The 17,592-nt window shown below is 42.9% G+C and overlaps 2 protein-coding genes across 6 annotated transcripts in view; one reads left to right on the top strand and one right to left on the bottom strand.

The window, feature by feature from the left end:
* Positions 1–11,284, top strand: part of si:ch211-129c21.1 (semaphorin-4E) — a 29,610-nt gene extending 18,326 nt beyond the window's left edge. For 2 of the 4 annotated variants that reach the window (XM_021599049.2, XM_036968471.1), the window contains 14 exons: positions 1,006–1,391; positions 1,612–1,754; positions 1,966–2,028; positions 5,379–5,477; positions 6,767–6,866; positions 7,243–7,353; positions 7,633–7,784; positions 7,974–8,146; positions 8,431–8,587; positions 8,716–8,938; positions 9,355–9,467; positions 9,843–10,015; positions 10,096–10,148; positions 10,258–11,284. In XM_021599049.2, coding sequence (XP_021454724.2) covers positions 1,283–1,391; positions 1,612–1,754; positions 1,966–2,028; positions 5,379–5,477; positions 6,767–6,866; positions 7,243–7,353; positions 7,633–7,784; positions 7,974–8,146; positions 8,431–8,587; positions 8,716–8,938; positions 9,355–9,467; positions 9,843–10,015; positions 10,096–10,148; positions 10,258–10,994 — 2,406 coding nt within the window. In that variant the 5' untranslated portion in view covers positions 1,006–1,282 and the 3' untranslated portion in view covers positions 10,995–11,284. Of the gene's footprint in view, positions 1–267; positions 399–754; positions 855–1,005; positions 1,392–1,611; positions 1,755–1,965; positions 2,029–5,378; positions 5,478–6,766; positions 6,867–7,242; positions 7,354–7,632; positions 7,785–7,973; positions 8,147–8,430; positions 8,588–8,715; positions 8,939–9,354; positions 9,468–9,842; positions 10,016–10,095; positions 10,149–10,257 lie in introns of those variants that run through there. The other 2 variants (XM_036968470.1, XM_036968472.1) reach the window with 2 other exon arrangements.
* Positions 11,285–11,362: 78 nt separating this feature from the next.
* On the bottom strand, positions 11,363–16,698 carry LOC110521476 (secretory carrier-associated membrane protein 4). 2 transcript variants are annotated; one of them, XM_021599051.2, is made up of 7 exons: positions 16,263–16,698; positions 15,682–15,709; positions 14,676–14,804; positions 13,508–13,664; positions 13,308–13,357; positions 12,932–12,963; positions 11,363–12,774 (listed from the first exon to the last, which is right to left on the bottom strand). In XM_021599051.2, the coding sequence occupies exons 2-7, from the start codon at positions 15,686–15,688 to the stop codon at positions 12,592–12,594; spliced, it is 558 nt and encodes a 185-aa protein (XP_021454726.1). In that variant the 5' UTR covers positions 15,689–15,709; positions 16,263–16,698; the 3' UTR covers positions 11,363–12,591. The 2 variants fall into 2 exon arrangements, with proteins under 2 accessions (XP_021454726.1, XP_021454725.1); XM_021599050.2 differs by having other exon boundaries at positions 12,932–13,049; positions 13,308–13,409; positions 16,263–16,690.
* Between the last annotated feature and the right edge of the window lie 894 nt (positions 16,699–17,592).

Below are 17,592 nucleotides of genomic sequence, written 5' to 3'. Positions count from 1 at the left end.
TATATCTTTGTTTCACCCTCCCACCATCACATGAAAACATGGTAAAACGGGCAACTACAGTGTTCTGTACTATTAATCTTGGCATACCTGCTTGTCTTCACTGCTTGGAAATATCTGTCAAACACAGTGAATAACTTGCAGTCATTCTAATCCAACTGTATTGCAGCCCCCCCCCCCCCCCCCTCCCCGGGCTTGAGGCGTAAACTGTGTGACATACCTGCTCTGCCAACAGTTGAGCACTCCCTTGCATGCACCAGCTCGTTTCTGTGTTTTTAAGTAACAACAAGGAACCAGTATGTCAGTTTCAAGGGGTGCTTTCACAAAAGGTGTGGAGTAGTGCTCACCTAGTCTGCCCAACTTTTTGAGTGTCCCTGGATATTATCAGACTCTTTCAGCAGGTAAGGAGCTGAGGGAAAGCTCACTTTTTAAACAATCTAATGGGCTTTTCTTTTGAGTCCTTTCAACAGTATTTCTGTGTTTTTTGAAAGAAAGAAACCCTCAGTGTTTTGTGTTGCCTGTCAGATGTGGCACTTGGTTTTTCTTGTGAGCGTGACCTTGTTGGGTTAAACTGTACAGGCCCTATTTTAGTCTAATGGGGCCCTGTGTTTGTCCTAGTCAGGTCTTATGGTTTGGAAAAACTCAGTGCTCTTGTCATAGCTGCAGAAGGATCTAGATAATTAAAACTAGTGAATTACAGGGAACTCGGTGTTCTATTAGATTATCATTGTGATCTGCATGCATGCCCCAACCTGAGCATATTCCCAGCTGCTTGTATCCTGTTAATCAAAAGGGAGCAGCACACACCCAGGTCCTTATCAGTGGGGATGGACAGACAGGAAGGGAGAGTAAGGGAGGTTGGGATTTCTTCATATGAATTTCATACAGGCAGTTGTTTCTCATTTCAGTTAGTTTGATCATAAAATCAGCATTATCTATTTTATTGTCTTCAGAGGGCATGAAGTATTCTATGTTGGCTCACTCACTCATGTATTATGTTCTCCCTAGATGAGAGCTTCTGGACCAACATAAAGATCCCCTGCATCGGGAAGGCTGAGCTGGCAGTACCTTACTGGGACAGCATGGATTCTATACTGAGCTACAGAAGAGGTAGCAGCAGCGACAAACATTTATGTTGGAGGCTGACACCAACATAGCCATTGAACATCGGAATACTAAGACTGGAGTCTCTCTAGAGACTGCTGTCCTTGATCGACAGTGCGTTATGGTGTGAGCAGGACTAAGCAGCGCTCCCACACATCCCCTCCCACCTGGGCACCAAGCCATGTCTCCTCTCTCTGCCCTGGGTGTTTTCTGTGGATTGTTCCTTCCTATGTGTCTCGGTGAATACAACACTCACAGTTGTATCCCACGGAAGAGTGTCCTCTACCAGGGTAAGCCATTCTGTCTCCTCTCCTGCTTTCACATAACAGTGCAGTAAACTGCATCTGTTTCCTCAAATACTAAAAAGTTAGCTAAATGACCTGTCTGTTTTGCTTCATTTATAACTTTTGTGTGTGTGTGTGTGTGTGTGTGTGTAAATATATATGAGATCTCACACACATCGTTTGATACTTAGTTTTCATTGAGTTGTCTAATGCTTTCCTGTTTTAGACAATCTGAAACTGTTCCGAGAGGAAGGGATTTGGAACTACTCCACTATGTTGGTTCGAGAGGATCTGGGCCTGCTGCTGCTCGGGGCTCGAGAGGCTGTCTATGCCCTGGACATCAATGATATCTCCATCAAGAAGTCTGGGGTAGGGACCTCTGTTTATTACGGCTATTCAGTTATTGTGTTTACTCATAAGTTATCCTGTGTTATTTGCCTACATGATTTGAATACATCACAAATGGACTGCAATAAAAAGGTCTGCTGTACCGTCTTTGTGGTGACCTAATACAAATGCCTTGGAACCATAAAACCATTACCTAGTACATACTTTGATGTGCAGCTCTCTGTTGTGTCAGGTGTATTGGCGGGTCACTGAGGAGAAACAGAGGGAATGCACATACAAAGGGAAACACGCTGAAGTAAGTGGCTCCATCAATCACGAAACAATTCTCCCCACAGACAGCTGTGAAGTGGTATGCTGCCAGTTGTTTGTGAAGACACTCAATGAAGACAAAACAAACAACCAGATGCACAGTTGAAATTGGAAGTTTTACATACACCTTAAACAAATACGTTTAAACTCAGTTTTTCACAATTTCTGACATTTAATCCTGTCTTAGGTCAGTTAGGATCACCACTTTATTTTGAGATTGTGAAATGTCAGAATAATAGTAGAGAGAATGATTTCTTTCAGCTTTTATTTCTTTCATCACATTCCTAGTGGGTCAGAGGTTTACATACACTCAATTAGTATTTGGTAGCATTAAATTGGGTCAAACGTTTTGGGAAGCCTTCCACAAGCTTCCCACAATAAGTTGGGTGAATTTTGGCCCATTACTCCTGACAGAGCTGGTTTAACTGAGTCAGGTTTGTAGGCCTCCTTGCTCGCACACGCTTTTTCAGTTCTGCCCACAAATTTCCCATAGGTTTGAGGTCAGGGCTTTGTGATAGCCACTCCAATACCTTGACTTTGTTGTCCTTAAGCCATTTTGCCACAACTTTGGAAGTATGCTTGGGGTCATTGTCCATCTGGAAGACCCATTTGTGACCAAGCTTTAACTTTAACTGATGTTTTGAGATGTTGCTTCAACATATCCACATAATTTTTGTTCCTCATGATGGCATCTATTTTGTGAAGTGCACCAGTTCCTCCAAACATAAAGATGGTCATTATGGCCAAACAGTTGTATTTTTGTTTCATCAGACCAGGGACATTTCTCCAAAAAGTACGATCTGTCCCCATGTGCAGTTGCAAACCGTAGTCTGGCTTTTTTTATGGCGGTTTTGGAGCAGTGGCTTCTTCCTTGCTGAGCGGCCTTTCAGGTTATGTCGATATAGGACTCTTTTTTTTTTTTTACTTTGGATATAGATACTTTTATACCTGTGAAGATGCTAGAGGAAACAAGATCCTTTGCTGTTGTTCTGGGATTGATTTACACTTTTCGCACCAAAGTACTATCATCTCTGAGACAGAACGCGTCTCCTTCCTGAGCGGTATGACGGATGACGGAACACTTAAACAACACAATATAACTCCAAGTCAATCACACTTCTGTGAAATCAAGCTGTCCACTTAGGAAGCAACACTGATTAACAATACATTTCACATGCTGTTGTGCAAATGGAATAGACAACAGGTGGAAATTATAGGCAATTAGCAAGACAATAAAGGAGTGGTTCTGCAGGTGGTGACCACAGACCACTTCTTAGTTCCTATGCTTCCTGGCTGATGTTTTGGTCACTTTTGAATGCTGGCGGTGCTTTCACTCTAGTGGTAGCATGAGACGGAGTCTACAACCCACACAAGTGGCTCAGGTAGTGCAGCTCATCCAGGATGGCACATCAATGCGAGCTGTGGCAAGAAGGTTTGCTGTGTCTGTCAGCGTAGTGTCCAGAGCATGGAGGCGCTACCAGGAGACAGGCCAGTACATCAGGAGACGTGGAGGAGGCCGTAGGAGGGCAACAACCCAGCAGCAGGACCGCTACCTCCGCCTTTGTGCAAGGAGGAGCAGGAGGAGCACTGCCAGAGCCCTGCAAAATGACCTCCAGCAGGCCACAAATGTGCATGTGTCTGCTCAAACGGTCAGAAACAGACTCCATGAGGGTGGTATGAAGGCCCGACGTCCACAGGTGGGGGTTGTGCTTACAGCCCAACACCGTGCAGGACGTTTGGCATTTGCCAGAGAACACCAAGATTGGCAAATTTGCCACTGGCGCCCTGTGCTCTTCACAGATGAAAGCAGGTTCACACTGAGCACATGTGACAGACGTGACAGTCTGGAGATGCCGTGGAGAACGTTCTGCTGTCTGCAACATCCTCCAGCATGACCGGTTTGGCGGTGGGTCAGTCATGGTGTGGGGTAGCATTTCTTTGGGGGGCCGCACAGCCCTCCATGTGCCTGCCAGAGGTAGCCTGACTGCCATTAGGTACGGAGATGAGATCCTCAGACCCCTTGTGAGACCATATGCTGGTGCGGTTGGCCCTGGGTTCCTCCTAATGCAAGACAATGCTAGACCTCATGTGGCTGGAGTGTGTCAGCAGTTCTTGCAAGAGGAAAGCATTGATGCTATGGACTGGCCCGCCCATTCCCCAGACCTGAATCCAATTGAGCACATCTGGGACATCATGTCTCGCTCCATCCACCAACGCCAAGTTGCACCACAGACTGTCCAGGAGTTGGCGGATGCTTTAGTCCAGGTCTGGGAGGAGATCCCTCAGGAGACCATCCGCCACCTCATCAGGAACATGCCCAGGCGTTGTAGGGAGGTCATACAGGCACGTGGAGGCCACACACACTACTGAGCCTCATTTTGACTTGTTTTAAGGACATTACATCAGTTGGATCAGCTTGTAGTGTGGTTTTCCACTTTAATTTTGAGTGTGACTCCAAATCCAGACCTCCATGGGTTGATAAATTTGATTTCCATTGATCATTTTTGTGTGATTTTGTTGTCAGCACATTCAACTATGTAAAGAAAAAAGTATTTTAATAAGAATATTTCATTCATGCTGGAGGATGTTGCAGACAGCAGAACGTTCTCCACGGCGTCTCCAGACTGTCACGTCTGTCACATGTGCTCAGTGTGAACCTGCTTTCATCTGTGAAGAGCACAGGGCGCCAGTGGCACTTTTGGAGGTCTACCATTTAGGATGTGTTATTTTAGTGTTCCCTTTATTTTTGTAAAAAAAAAATTTGAGCAATGTACTTGCGTACTATTGTTTGTAGAGATGAACGTGGTACCTTCAGGCGTTTGGAAATTGCTCCCAAGGATTAACCAGACTTGTGGAGGTCTACCATTTTTTTGGTCTTGGGTAATTTCTTTTGATTTTCCCATAATGTCAAGCAAAGAGGCACTGGGTTTGAAGGTAGGCCTTGAAATACATCCACAGGTACACCTCCAATTGACTCAAATGATGTCAATTAGCCGATCAGAAGCTTCTAAAACCATGACATAATTTTCTGGAATGTTCCATGCTGTTTAAAGTCAACCAACTTAGTGTATGTAAACTTCTGACCCACTGGAATCGCGATACAGTAAATTATAAGTGAAATAATCTGTCTGTAAACAATTGTTGGAAAAATGACTTTCGTCATGCACAAAGTAGATGTCCTAACCAACTTGCCAAAACTATAGTTAACAAGAGATCTGTGGAGTTTTAATGACTCCAACCTAAGTGTATGTAAACTTCTGACTTCAACTGTGCATACATTGAAATCTGTACATTACTATACCAACCTTGACATTTCTCAACCCTGTCCTGTTGCAGATCGAATGCCGTAACTACATCCGGACCCTGCATAAAGTGGATGACAGCACAATGTATGTGTGCGGGACAAATGCTTTCAGCCCCACCTGTGATTACATGGTAATTATAAACTGGGTAGTTCGAGCCCTGAATGCTGATTGGCTGACAGCCATGGTATATTTAAGCAATAAGGACCTTGGGGGTTTGTGGTATATGGCCAAGATATCACAGCTAATTGCTGTTCTTATACACGATGCAACGTGGAGTGCTAGGACACAGCCATTTGCCATGTTATATTGGCCATATACCACAAACCCCTGAGGTGCCTTATTGCTATTATAAACTGGTTACCAAAGTAATTAGAGCAGTAAAAATAAATGTTTTGTCATACACATGGTATACGGTCTGATATACCACAGATGTCAGCCAATCTGCATTCAGGGCTGGAACCACCCAGTTTATAATAGATCGTATCCCACGGGTCAGACATTTATTTTTACTGCTCTAATTACGTTGGTAACCAGTTTATAATAGCAATAAGGAACCTTGGGGGTTTGTGGTATATGACCAATATACACCACGGTGTTGCGTCATGCCTAAGAACAGCCCTTAGTGTTGTATAGTGTGGGGTGGCAGTTAGTCTAGTGGTTAGTGTTGTGCCAGTAACGAAAGGTTGCTAGATCGAATCCCCGAGCTGGCATGGTAAAAATCTGTCGTTCTGCCCCTGAACAAGGATGTTAACTCACTGTTCCCTGGTAAATAAGAATTTGTTCTTAACTGACTTGCCTAGTTAAATAAAATCTAAATATTGGCAATATACCACACCCCCTTGGGGCTTATTGCTTAATTATAAACTGGGTGGTTCCAGCCCTGAGTGCTAATTGACTGACAGCCGTGGTATATCAGACTGTATATCATGGGTATGACAACATGTATTTTTACTGCCCTAATTACGTTGGTAACCAGTTTATAATAGCAATAAGGCACCTTGGTAGTTTGTGGTATATGGCCAATATACCATGGCTAAGGGCTGTATCCAGGCACTCTGTGTTGCGTTGTGTGTAAGAAAAGCCTTTAGCCATGCTGTATACCACAACACTTTGTGCCTTATTGCATAGGTATAGCTTGGCCTGAACAGGACAGCTAGGACATCTCAGTGTAAGAATTGCTCTGTTGTTTGTAACTATCATGTGACTGCTGTAGTCAGGCAGTTGTCACACTGAATATTTACTGTGAGTGTGAAATGTATGCATACTACAGACACCTGCACTCTTTATCTCTACTGTTAGTGGCTGAGTGTAACTCATTTTGCCCTTTGGAGTTTAGTATAAAGTATATTCCTACCTCTCTCACTGAAACAGCTGTTAATGAATACATCTAAATAGTTGCTTTGTTTGTGACTCTGACAGACGTACTCTGAAGGACAGCTGAGACTAGAAGAAGCGCAGGAGGAGGGAAAAGGGAAATGCCCCTTTGATCCCTTCCAGAAATACTCCTCCATCATGGTCGGTATGTACTGTGACTGTCTGTCTGTCTCTAGTTATCTGCTCTCACACAAGGACAGAACAGTGCACCCAGTGAAGTTCAAAGTTCATCAACTGCAAAGTGGGGTTGTGCTATAAGTGCTGCCATGGGACTTGTTTGTAAAGTGAGGGGGTTGGGTCTTTGTGAATTGAACAGTTTAAAAAATATATATTTTTTAAATTGTTTTGCTTTTTGGCTGAATGTGTTGCTAGTAGCTTGAGTTACCAGTGGCACAATGAAAGAGATTGCACATGTAATTTTCAAAATTAGTTTTGTTTGACTAATATTTAAAACATTATTTACTTTGCTAGAAGATCAATTTTCCTCTGTTGTGATTCTTGTCATGTCTCTGGTCTGCCAGGGAATGACCTCTACTCTGCTACCTCCATCAACTTCCTGGGCTCTGAGCCTGTGGTTCTCCGCAGCTCCTCCTCTGCTCTTCGCACTGAGTTCAAGAGCTCCTGGCTCAACGGTCACCTCTCCCTCTTTGTTCATACTTGTGTTATAAACTTGTATACTACTATATACCATGCCTTATGGTGAACACGTGAATAGTATATATCTACTAACACTTGAATATGATGTTAAAATGGCTAAATGTATCCATAGCATTTTACATCTTTGCCTTGAGTAATAGCCTAGATCCTATAGGTCCCCGTGTTTTGAATTATGAAACTGAACTTCAACTGCTGCTGTTAAACAGGTCCTGACAGGTAGCGTAATAAGTGCTCATTATGGTTTATGATTTCAGAGCCCAACTTTGTATACATGGACCTTGTCCCCGAGAGCAATAACAACCCAGAGGGGGATGATGATAAGGTCTACCTGTTCTTCAGCGAGAACGCCATGGAGTATGACTTCCACAACAAGCTCACCGTGTCAAGAGTTGCTCGTGTCTGCAAGGTAGCAACTTGCACCAAATGTACTTTCAGCTGCAAGAAGTTTCATTGTCTCATACATGGTGTTTTAAATATAAAGGACAGTATGTGTACCCTGTTTAAACAGTGCAGGGGTATAATGTGTGCATGTGTCCTCTCTCCAGAAGTATTCACTTGTTTGACTAGAACCAATGTTGTCTCTCACACTATGTAGGGGGATATGGGTGGGCAGCGGACGCTCCAGAGGAAGTGGACGTCATTCCTGAAGGCTCGCCTGGACTGCTCCATGCCAGAGCCCAGCCTGCCATATATTGTACAGGATGTCTTCCTGCTCAAAAACGATGACTGGCGCAAAAGCGTTTTCTACGCAGTGTTCACTCCCCAGTCGTGAGTAGTCTGTAGAATCCAGTGGTTTTAGAGTTTACAACATTGTTTCAGTGGGAAGTGGACTGTTTCTAATCTGCGTGATATTCTGACTCGGTTGCTTTAAGCACATGTTTACCATAATCATAGGGCCAGGAGGTTTTCCTGACCAGGAAAAACCCCAGGCGGGCTAACTCTAACTAGGGCCTAGGCTATTTCCCACGTGTTCAGGAAAAACATAGGGCCCTAACCATGATATACTTCAGGTTTGAAAACATCAAACATGTTTTTCTGACTGTCTGCACTAGGAGCTCGTCCGACATGTCTGCAGTGTGTGCGTACAGTGTGTCGGCCATCGGAGACGTGTTTGATAAGGGGAAGTTTAAGACGCCAGTGACTGTGGAGACTTCCCATGTGAAGTGGGTCATGTACAGTGGAGAGGTGCCCACCCCAAGACCTGGAGCTGTATGTCCCATTTTAATATAATTGTGAAGATCTAAATGGTTTAGGGCCACAAAAGGAAAGTATCTACTTTTTTACAGTTACTAACTCAGTAATGTATTATTACCACTCATAAATCTATTCTTTTTCAGTGCATTAACAACGCAGCACGGACCCTTGGGATGGAGCGCTCCCTGGACCTGCCAGACAAGACCCTGCAGTTCATCAGGGACCGGCCCCTCATGGACGATGCCGTGCACCCGCTGACCGGCCGTCCGCTGCTGGTCAAAAGGGGAGACCTGTTCACACGCCTGGTGGTGGACAGCGTGCTAGCTCTGGATGGGGAGAGATATGCAGTCATGTTCATCGGCACAGGTACTGAACAGGACACACACATCCCCAAAACAGACTTGTTCTTCTGACTCCCGCCTGAACAGCTAATCAAATGGCTACCCAGACTATTTGCATTGCCCCCTCCCCTTTTTAACCCTGCTGCTATTCTGTTTATTATCTATGCATAGTCACTAACTCTACCTACATGTTCATATTACCTCGACTAACCGGTGCCCCCGCACATTGACTCTGTACCGGTACCCCCTGTATATAGCCTCGCTATTGTTGTTTTACTGCTGCTGTTTAATTATTTGTGACTTTTATCTTATTTTTTTACTTAAACCTCATTGTTGGTTAAGGGCTTGTAAGCAAGTGTTTCACTGTAAGGTTTACACCTGTTCGGCGCATTTGACTTGAATAGATCTGACAATGACATGGGCGTCCTTCTCTCCCCACAGAGAACGGCTATGTGCAGAAGGCAGTGAACTACGCTGGAGAGATGTTCATCATTGAAGAGATACAACTGTACCAGACCCCAGAGGCTATCAGGACCCTGCGTCTCTCCAGCACGGTAACAATCACCCAGTCAATCAATTAAAACTTGATTTTATATAGCTCTTTTAAACAAATTTGTTACCGAGACTTATCAGAACCTCTGGTTTAAACTCCCAATCAAGGTGCAGCACCATTTTACAAAACATACCAGCTTTTTATTGATATCCATATGGTCGTTTATATGTCAACATAAGGATTTAACTAGATCAATGTCAGTCCTGGTATTTCTGCAGACAGATGGTTACTCATTTACTATTTATTTCCTTAGCACTTACAATAGAGCATTCAAGGAGAATGGCACCTGGTCATTGCTGTTACTAACCATGGGTGAAGTAGGCTCATTGAGCTGCTGACACTCATGTGGTATTGGTTTGTGTTCTTGTTTCCCCAGGGTCAGCTGTATGCAGGCTCTGAGTATGGAGCTGTGCAGATGCCTCTGAGTGAATGTGGCCGTTATGAGTCTTGTCTGGACTGTGTCTTAGCCAGAGACCCTTACTGTGGCTGGGACCTCTCCACTGGCCTCTGCTCTGCTGTGGCCAGCTCACCCTTTGCCTCAGTCCCCACGTACGATCCGACACACACATACCTTTCTAGTAATGTGATTTAGAATTTCAGTATACCATATTTAGTCTTTCTTTTTTCAGGAACATGATTCAAAGTCTAAAAGATGGTGACATCTCACAATGTCCGAAATCAGGTAAATGGATTTCAATATTTAATTGTTCAGGGCCCAGCACACTATCAACAAATGACAGAGTACAGTCCAACTGTAGTTACTACTTACTTTGTTTGTGTGTGTATTGCAGAGACGATGAAGCCAGAGAACTACACCTTAGTTCCTGGCAACAACATCAAGCTGCCGTGCCAGCCTGACTCCAACCTTGCACAGGTACAGTGGCTCTTCTCAGGGCAACTGCTGCTGTCTGATACCAAGTACTACATCTACAATGGGGGTATCCTCATCCTCAATGCCTCTGCTGCCAACACCGGCCAGTACACCTGTGAGTCTGTTGAGCAGGTGAACAGCCGATCGTACACCAGGACTATGGCAGTCTATCAACTGTTGCCCCACACTAACCTAGAGGAGAGTGAGACGATGACAGAGTCCCCCCATAGTCACAGTACCCCATTACCAGAGCTCCTGGAGGTAACAGAGAAGCCAAAGGCTTTGGATCCCCTTCCCCCCCCTGAGTCACAGTGTGAAGACGGCAGGGTGGTAGGCCTGCAGGTGGTGGTGGCGCTCCTCTCTCTGATGCTGGTTGGTCTAGTAGCCTGGAGTCTGTATAAAGGATGCTTTAGAAACAGATTCTCAGAGAACTCAAGCGCTGGCCAGGTGAAAAGGCCGTCGGATGACTACATGCAAATTCAAAAGAATATAACTTCAGAGTTCAAGCTGCTGGGACCTTCACCCAGTCACAGTGCTAACAAGAATCAAAATGCTATCATAGCCTTCAAAGGGAATGGGGAACACCACTTCTCTCCTGGAAGCAATATTTCCACTGTGGATGGTTTGGGGTACATTGATGATGAGTCAGAGATCTGACCATCAGTGTTCACCGCTCTCTCACCAGGCAGCTGATTTAAGACACTAGCGCAATGACAAGCTCTGTACACTGAACTTGTTTTGGAATTGTCCTTAACATTTTCCCACCACTACATCTCCCTAGATTGAATTTATTTTGTTTAGTCATTGCATAAGGCGAATACATTGTACATCCCTTTGTTAAATATTATTTTGTATTGTCATGTATATTGCAAATATTTATTTGTATTCATGTAATTACTTCATAACCAGGATGTGATATCTAAAGTAAATAAGACCATTAATACTAATGTGTTGTACATAGTTAAGATCTACAAATATTCTAAGCATTTCATTCTACGGACCAGTAATGACCAGCCATTGTCATGTATGGGTATGGAGTTGTACTGTATATTATTGGAAAGGATACACTATAAAACATGATAATTGTCAATGATGAAAAAGCTGAATAACACCACAGTCAGGTCTGAAATATATTTTTTAGGTTTGTCACTGCAGCAACACATTTGATGCATTTAAGAATATATTCTCAGTATGACAAGCATTAGACAAGCTAAAAAAAATATCAGTTGTATACTCAGTGGCTGCCGCTCTCCCAGACCTATTGTAAAACAAGGCTCCAGTCTGGAAAGAGTTGTGATGCAGCAGTAAGAGTGCTGCCACAACAAGGCACTGACCACCAAAAGCAAACAAGAAAAAAATAGCTCAGTGCACCACACAGGATGAGTGAGGGGGAGAAAAAGGCTCTGGTTGAATGAGAAGGATACAGTATTCCTTGGAGAAGTCTTCAAGCAATACAGTGGCAAATGTCTCATTGGCTCAGTTACACTGAAACATGTAGCAGTACTTAAGGCGACAGTCAGGCAAAACATTTTCTACATGCAAGTACAATTAAGGCGGGTTTAGTTTTCAGAAACAAGGCAAAAGCAGATCAAGAAGGTATAAACCAGAAACACTTGGTGCAGTGATAAATAAATTAAAACCGTGCACTATATAAACTCCCATATCTCCAGCTGCAAGAGGAGAACCCTGATCCTTCATTCATGTCCAGTAGCATCAAAGCTAAGTTGATTTCATGGAGTACAGTCGTAACTTGAATTGGCAAGAATTGATCACTGAATATGGCTGCAAAAATGAATCCAAAGACAACTTTGGAATCACCTTGCTTCTTTTGTCTCATATTTTAAAGATAAGGCACAAACAAGCCTTTGACGTAGCAATTTTCTTAGTCTAATTGTTGCTACTGTACATAAACCATTTTAGAAGATACCTTTTTACTTGAAGGATCAGATTGATATTGTGGAACATACTAAATGTAAACGGGTGCAATGGAATGGATCATATTTTGAATATCCATCAAATCTTTTCAACAATAAGGATGATATGCTTTTCCCTCAAAGATAAACAGTATAATAGTGGCCTCTATCAATCTTAAAGTACTGCTGAATAAAATCAGCTGATTCTCTTAAAATTCCAGCTCTGCATTTCATATTGTTAAAAATGAGATTGTACTAGTATGGTGTGCTGGACAAGTGTTCATCCAGCCTGCCTGCCATGGAGAAAGTGCTCCGTCTCCATCTAGAGTCCACTTAGGGTATCACCAGGGGCCATTGTCGGGGTAGCTTGGCACATCAGCAGGGTATTGGGGAAGGCTTGGGCCAGTTTCAGTGACAGCATTGAAGCCGGCCTCTCTCACGGGAGCGCTCTTCCAGAGTCCAGTGGTCCACTCTTCCTGTGCACGCTCAAAGCTGCCCCCTCCACCACGGTACAGCCTGTGAACCTGATGGGAACAGAGCAGACAAACCAACCAGTCATGCTAGTTTATTCTCTTTATCTGCCTACAATGAGTGTATTGTCAAAATGGCTGAGTATTTTTCTTATTTGTGTGTGTGTTTCCATGTCCTTGTGCATTTTTCAGGTGTGTTTGTTGGACTCACCCTGATGAGAATCAGTCCCATTAACACAGTCACTAGAGTGAAGAGCAGAGCCGAGAATAGCATGACTACAGCAGAACCCACGTTGTTGCTGAAAAACAGCACTGTCGCGATCCAACCACTTTAGAGGTTCCTCCGTGGTGGAGCAGTGGGGTTAGTATTTGTTAATGGCATGAATTACAAACTTGAGTTTTTCACCAATCATAGCATGACACAATGCAGTGAGTAAAATGAAGGTGATTGATACAAATCTACAGGATCTTTATTGCTAAGCTGTGAAGATGTTTCTATATTCTTGAGGTGAAATAATTGACAAGCCATTCAGATAGCAGCCAGTCATAAACAGTGCCTTCCAGACTGATTAAATATTTATACTCACCAAGCACCCCAACCAGAGATGCCCACAGTCTGAATGAGAGCGAGAACACACTGCAGAAAGAAGATGAAGAAGAAGGCCATGAAGTTGAAAGAACTGTCAGCCCTAGGAAAGAGAAAGGGAGATATGGAGTCAGTTAAGAAAAGGTATTTGGAGTGCGAAATGATGGATGTTCGGCTTAATGTTTGTTGAATGGACCTTACCGAAAGGCCTTGTAGAGAGGTCTAAACCAGCAGGTGTAGCTGCACGGACTGAAGAGGAGAAGCCAGAGAAGGGAAAGGCCAAAATTGGCTCCACTTCCCCCTCCTGCCCACCAAGCTATGCATGACACCACGTTCACACACAGTGTGACTGAATACACTACAGAATGAGAGAGACAGGAAGAAAAATGTAAAATTGGCCTCGCTCGAGAGCATCAAACTGAATGCTGGCAACTGCCGACTGACTGAAGATCTATAAATCACCCGTCATAAATAACGACTCATTATTATTTGTAGATCAGTCAGTCACAATGTAGCACTATAACTGTTTTTAGTGGGAGCTTCATGAAATGGGTTTCCATGGCCAAGCAGCCGCACAACAAGCCTAAGATCACCATGCGCAATGCCAAGCATCGGCTGGAGTAGTGTTTAGCTGGAGTCTGGAGGAGTGTAAACACGTTCTCTGGAGTGATGAATCACACTTCACCATCTGGCAGTCCGACGGATAAATCTGGGTTTGGCGGATGCCAAGAGAACGCTACCTGCCCCAATGCAAAGTTTGCTGGTCAGGAATAATGGTCTGGGGCTGTTTTTCATGGTTCGGGTTCAAAATCTTAATGCTACAGCATACAATGACATTCTAGACGATTCTGTGCTTTCAACTTTGTGGCAACAGTTTGGGGAAGGCCCTTCCCTGTTTCAGCATGACAATGCCGCTGTGCACAAGTGAGGTCCATACAGAAAAGTTTTGATGTGAGTGGTGTGAAAAACCTGCACAGAGCCCTGACCTCAACCCCATCTAACAACTTTGGGATGAATTGGAACGCCGACTGCGAGCCAGGCCTAATCGCCCAACATCAGTGCCTGACCTCCCTATTGCCTTGTGGCTGAATCGAAGCAAGTCTCCGCAGCAATGTTCCAACGTCTAGTGGAAAGCCTTCCCAGAAGAGTGGAGGCCGTTATAGCCGCAAAAGGGGGACCAACTCCATATTAATGCCCATGATTTTGGAATGAGATGTTCGAAGAGCAGGTATCCACATACTTTAGGCCATGTAGTGTACATTGCGGGTGTGATACTCTCAAACCCGGCCATTCTCTCAGCTTGGAATGAAGTTACTGTCCAGTTCCCACAGTAGGACTATGTAACTCAAATGTCTTTGGTGTAACTCACACATCCAGAGGTTGTAGACCCGGCGTACCAGCTGTCGGTGCGGGGCTGGGATCTCCTCCTCCACATTCTGATAAAAGCAGGGCTTGATTCTCAGGAACTGAGGCAGTGGGGGAAAGTTGTTGACCCGCTCTGAAAACAGGAAACGGATTATTACATGTGGGAGAACGGGATGTCAGTGCAGAAATTTCACAACAAAAAATTGAATACGGTGACATTTTAGGTCTCTTAGGTACATAACAAAATGGTAATGCACAATAGTGAAAGTGTTCTGTGTTATTAGTTGATCCTTATGTCTACAATCAAATCAAATTTGATTTGTCACATACACATGGTTAGCAGATGTTAATGCGAGTGTAGCTTGTGCTTCTAGTTCCGACAATGCAGTAATAACCAACGAGTAATCTAGCTAACAATTCCAAACTACTACCTTATACACACAAGTGTAAAGGGATAAAGAATATGTACATAAAGATATATGAATGAGTGATGGTACAGAGCGGCATAGGCAAGATGCAGTAGATGGTATCGAGTACAGTATATACATATGAGATGAGTATGTAAACAAAGTGGCATAGTTTAAAGTGGCTAGTGATACATGTATTACATAAAGATGCAGCAGATGATATAGAGTACAGTATATACGTATATATATATGAGATAAATAATGTAGGGTATGTAAACATTATATTAAGTAGCATTGTTTAAAGTGGCTAGTGATATATTTGACATAAATTCCCATTATTAAAGTGGCTGGAGTTGAGTGTGTTGGCAGCAGCTACTCAATGTTAGTGGTGGCTGTCTCTCGGTCCCAGCTTTGATGCACCTGTACTGACCTCGCCTTCTGGATGAATAATTGAACTAAGAGTATGTCATGGCTAATTTAATTTAAAAAATGGTGTCACTTATGCGCATGCATTACTTGTTGCAGGTACATGTTATGTTTCATTACGAACATAATTGAATTGTTTACTTAAAGACATCAATTGCAAAATATTTAGATACAAACCTGTCATTATGAAATCCTGTTTCCTTTCCTGCAACATAACACAAATAATTGGCATACTTTACATCTCAAACATTCAAAGAGAAAGTAACAATATTTATATGGGAACTTGCAGTATGATTCACATCTAATCAACAACAACAAAATGATATCAAGATAATGACAAAATTGACATGCAATAAATTAGATCTGGGTATGCTAGGAGATATTGATCATTTTCTAGTAAACTCGTGATAAACCAATGACTGTATATGATTACCCCCGTTTAAAAGATAAGCCTACCCTTAACCACTTTGTAAAACAGAAGAAAGCTAGTTATGTTTTTCGGAAAAAATTAGACCCCACGTGAAATAAAATGCCTGACTACAGTAATGTTAGCTAGATAGCTACACCTATTAGCTAACGGCTAGCAACGTTAGTTACAGTGATGGGACAGATAGTTATACAAATCTTTGATGATGGTTTGTTAGCGAATTGTCACAGAAAGGTCAGCTGATGAGTTGATACAGGAATATAGTTGTTAGCAGATTCAATATTAAATAAATAAATATATTAACGTAGTTTCTTGTTTTTCTAGCACCTACCTGAAAACCGCTTACTCCAGCTCGGTTGGGGATGCGACGTCAACTAAGACTCAAGTTCCATGGAAGCCACAGCAATGCATTGAGGGAGTGGTCGTTCTACAAAGGTCGCAGAAAGACAAATTGGAATACAATTTTTCGATTGTTAAACTACAGATCCCGTAAACGATAGAGGGCGTAGACAGGAGACGTGTGACTACAATGCCTGCGCCATCTATGCTACAGAGAGGGATGATTCTTGTCCCGCACAAGAGAACAGCTATTTTATGACAATTAATTGTCTTGTCCGGCTGTACAGTGCAGTATTATGTTCAATGCACACAATATGCTGACTGTAACGGTGATATCCCACAGTCAAAGTCCTAATATTTGTTTAAACTCAACATAGTTATGTTCTGTGGCTGTCACTGAGTAGGCTGATACTCCATTTCATGGGAGCACAATCCATGTCAGGCTGTAGAGTGCAATATGAATGTCTAATACACACAATTGACTGACTGGGGTGGTGATTTTCCAAAGTCAGTCCCACAATAAGAGCTAAGAAGATAATAGATGTGTAAACATTTGAAAATTGTGTTCTGTGGGTATCACTGAAAAGTAGTGAACTACATGTAGTTCAACTAGTAAGTTCATTTAATTTAGCTTTAGCGTGTTGGTAGTTGAACTTAATTCAAATCTTTGTAGTGTTTTCAGTAGTTAGCAAAAAAGTGATTACATAGTGGTGTAGCTAACAATTGGAACTACACACTACGGCAGAGTAGCCTAGTGGTTAGAGTGTTGGGCTAGTCACCGAAAGGTTGCAAGTTCAAATCCCCAAGCTGACAAGGTACAAATCTGTCGTTCTGCCCCTGAACAGGCAGTTAACCCACTGTTCCTAGGCCGTCATTGAAAATAAGAATTTGTTCTTAACTGACTTGCCTAGTTAAATAAAGGTCAAATAAATAAATAAAAATTTAGCTAAAATAATATAAAATATGGTTAAGTTAGGCGAGAATTTCCTGTCCTTTTCGGCACCAGACCTGCCTAATTCTCACTTGAAACATAGTTATAGTGTTTAATAGGATAAATACACAGCCCAGAGTGATCTGTTTTCACAATTTGTAGTCTATGACATTTCAGATTTAGGTGTGATCATTTTTCACAAAAAGTAGTTTGGATGTTGTGAACTACTTTTTCAAAGTATATTTAGTTATGTAAACTACATGTTTCTTAAGGGTCGCTTTAGTGTAGCTTAACTTCTTCCAGTGTGAAGTAATTGGCAGCTACCTCCCTGATCTTGAGTACTACATAATACACTCCTTTTTAAATAATGTGATTTATTCTGCCAAACAAA

The sequence above is a fragment of the Oncorhynchus mykiss genome, chromosome 30, assembly GCF_013265735.2.
Source record: "Oncorhynchus mykiss isolate Arlee chromosome 30, USDA_OmykA_1.1, whole genome shotgun sequence".
NCBI classification, from domain to species: domain Eukaryota; kingdom Metazoa; phylum Chordata; class Actinopteri; order Salmoniformes; family Salmonidae; genus Oncorhynchus; species Oncorhynchus mykiss.
The sequence above is the reverse complement of the archived record's forward strand: the minus strand, read 5'-3'. Positions and strand labels throughout refer to the sequence as shown.

Excerpts from the sequence above, each read along its gene's own strand:
- LOC110521476 (XM_021599050.2), bottom strand. Across the intron at positions 13,410-13,507 it reads CCTCTCTACAAGGCCTTTCG|GGCTGACAGTTCTTTCAACT; the intron begins GTAAGGTCCATT and ends TCTCTTTCCTAG. Across the intron at positions 13,050-13,307 it reads ATCTCTGGTTGGGGTGCTTG|TGGTTGGATCGCGACAGTGC; the intron begins GTGAGTATAAAT and ends GAACCTCTAAAG.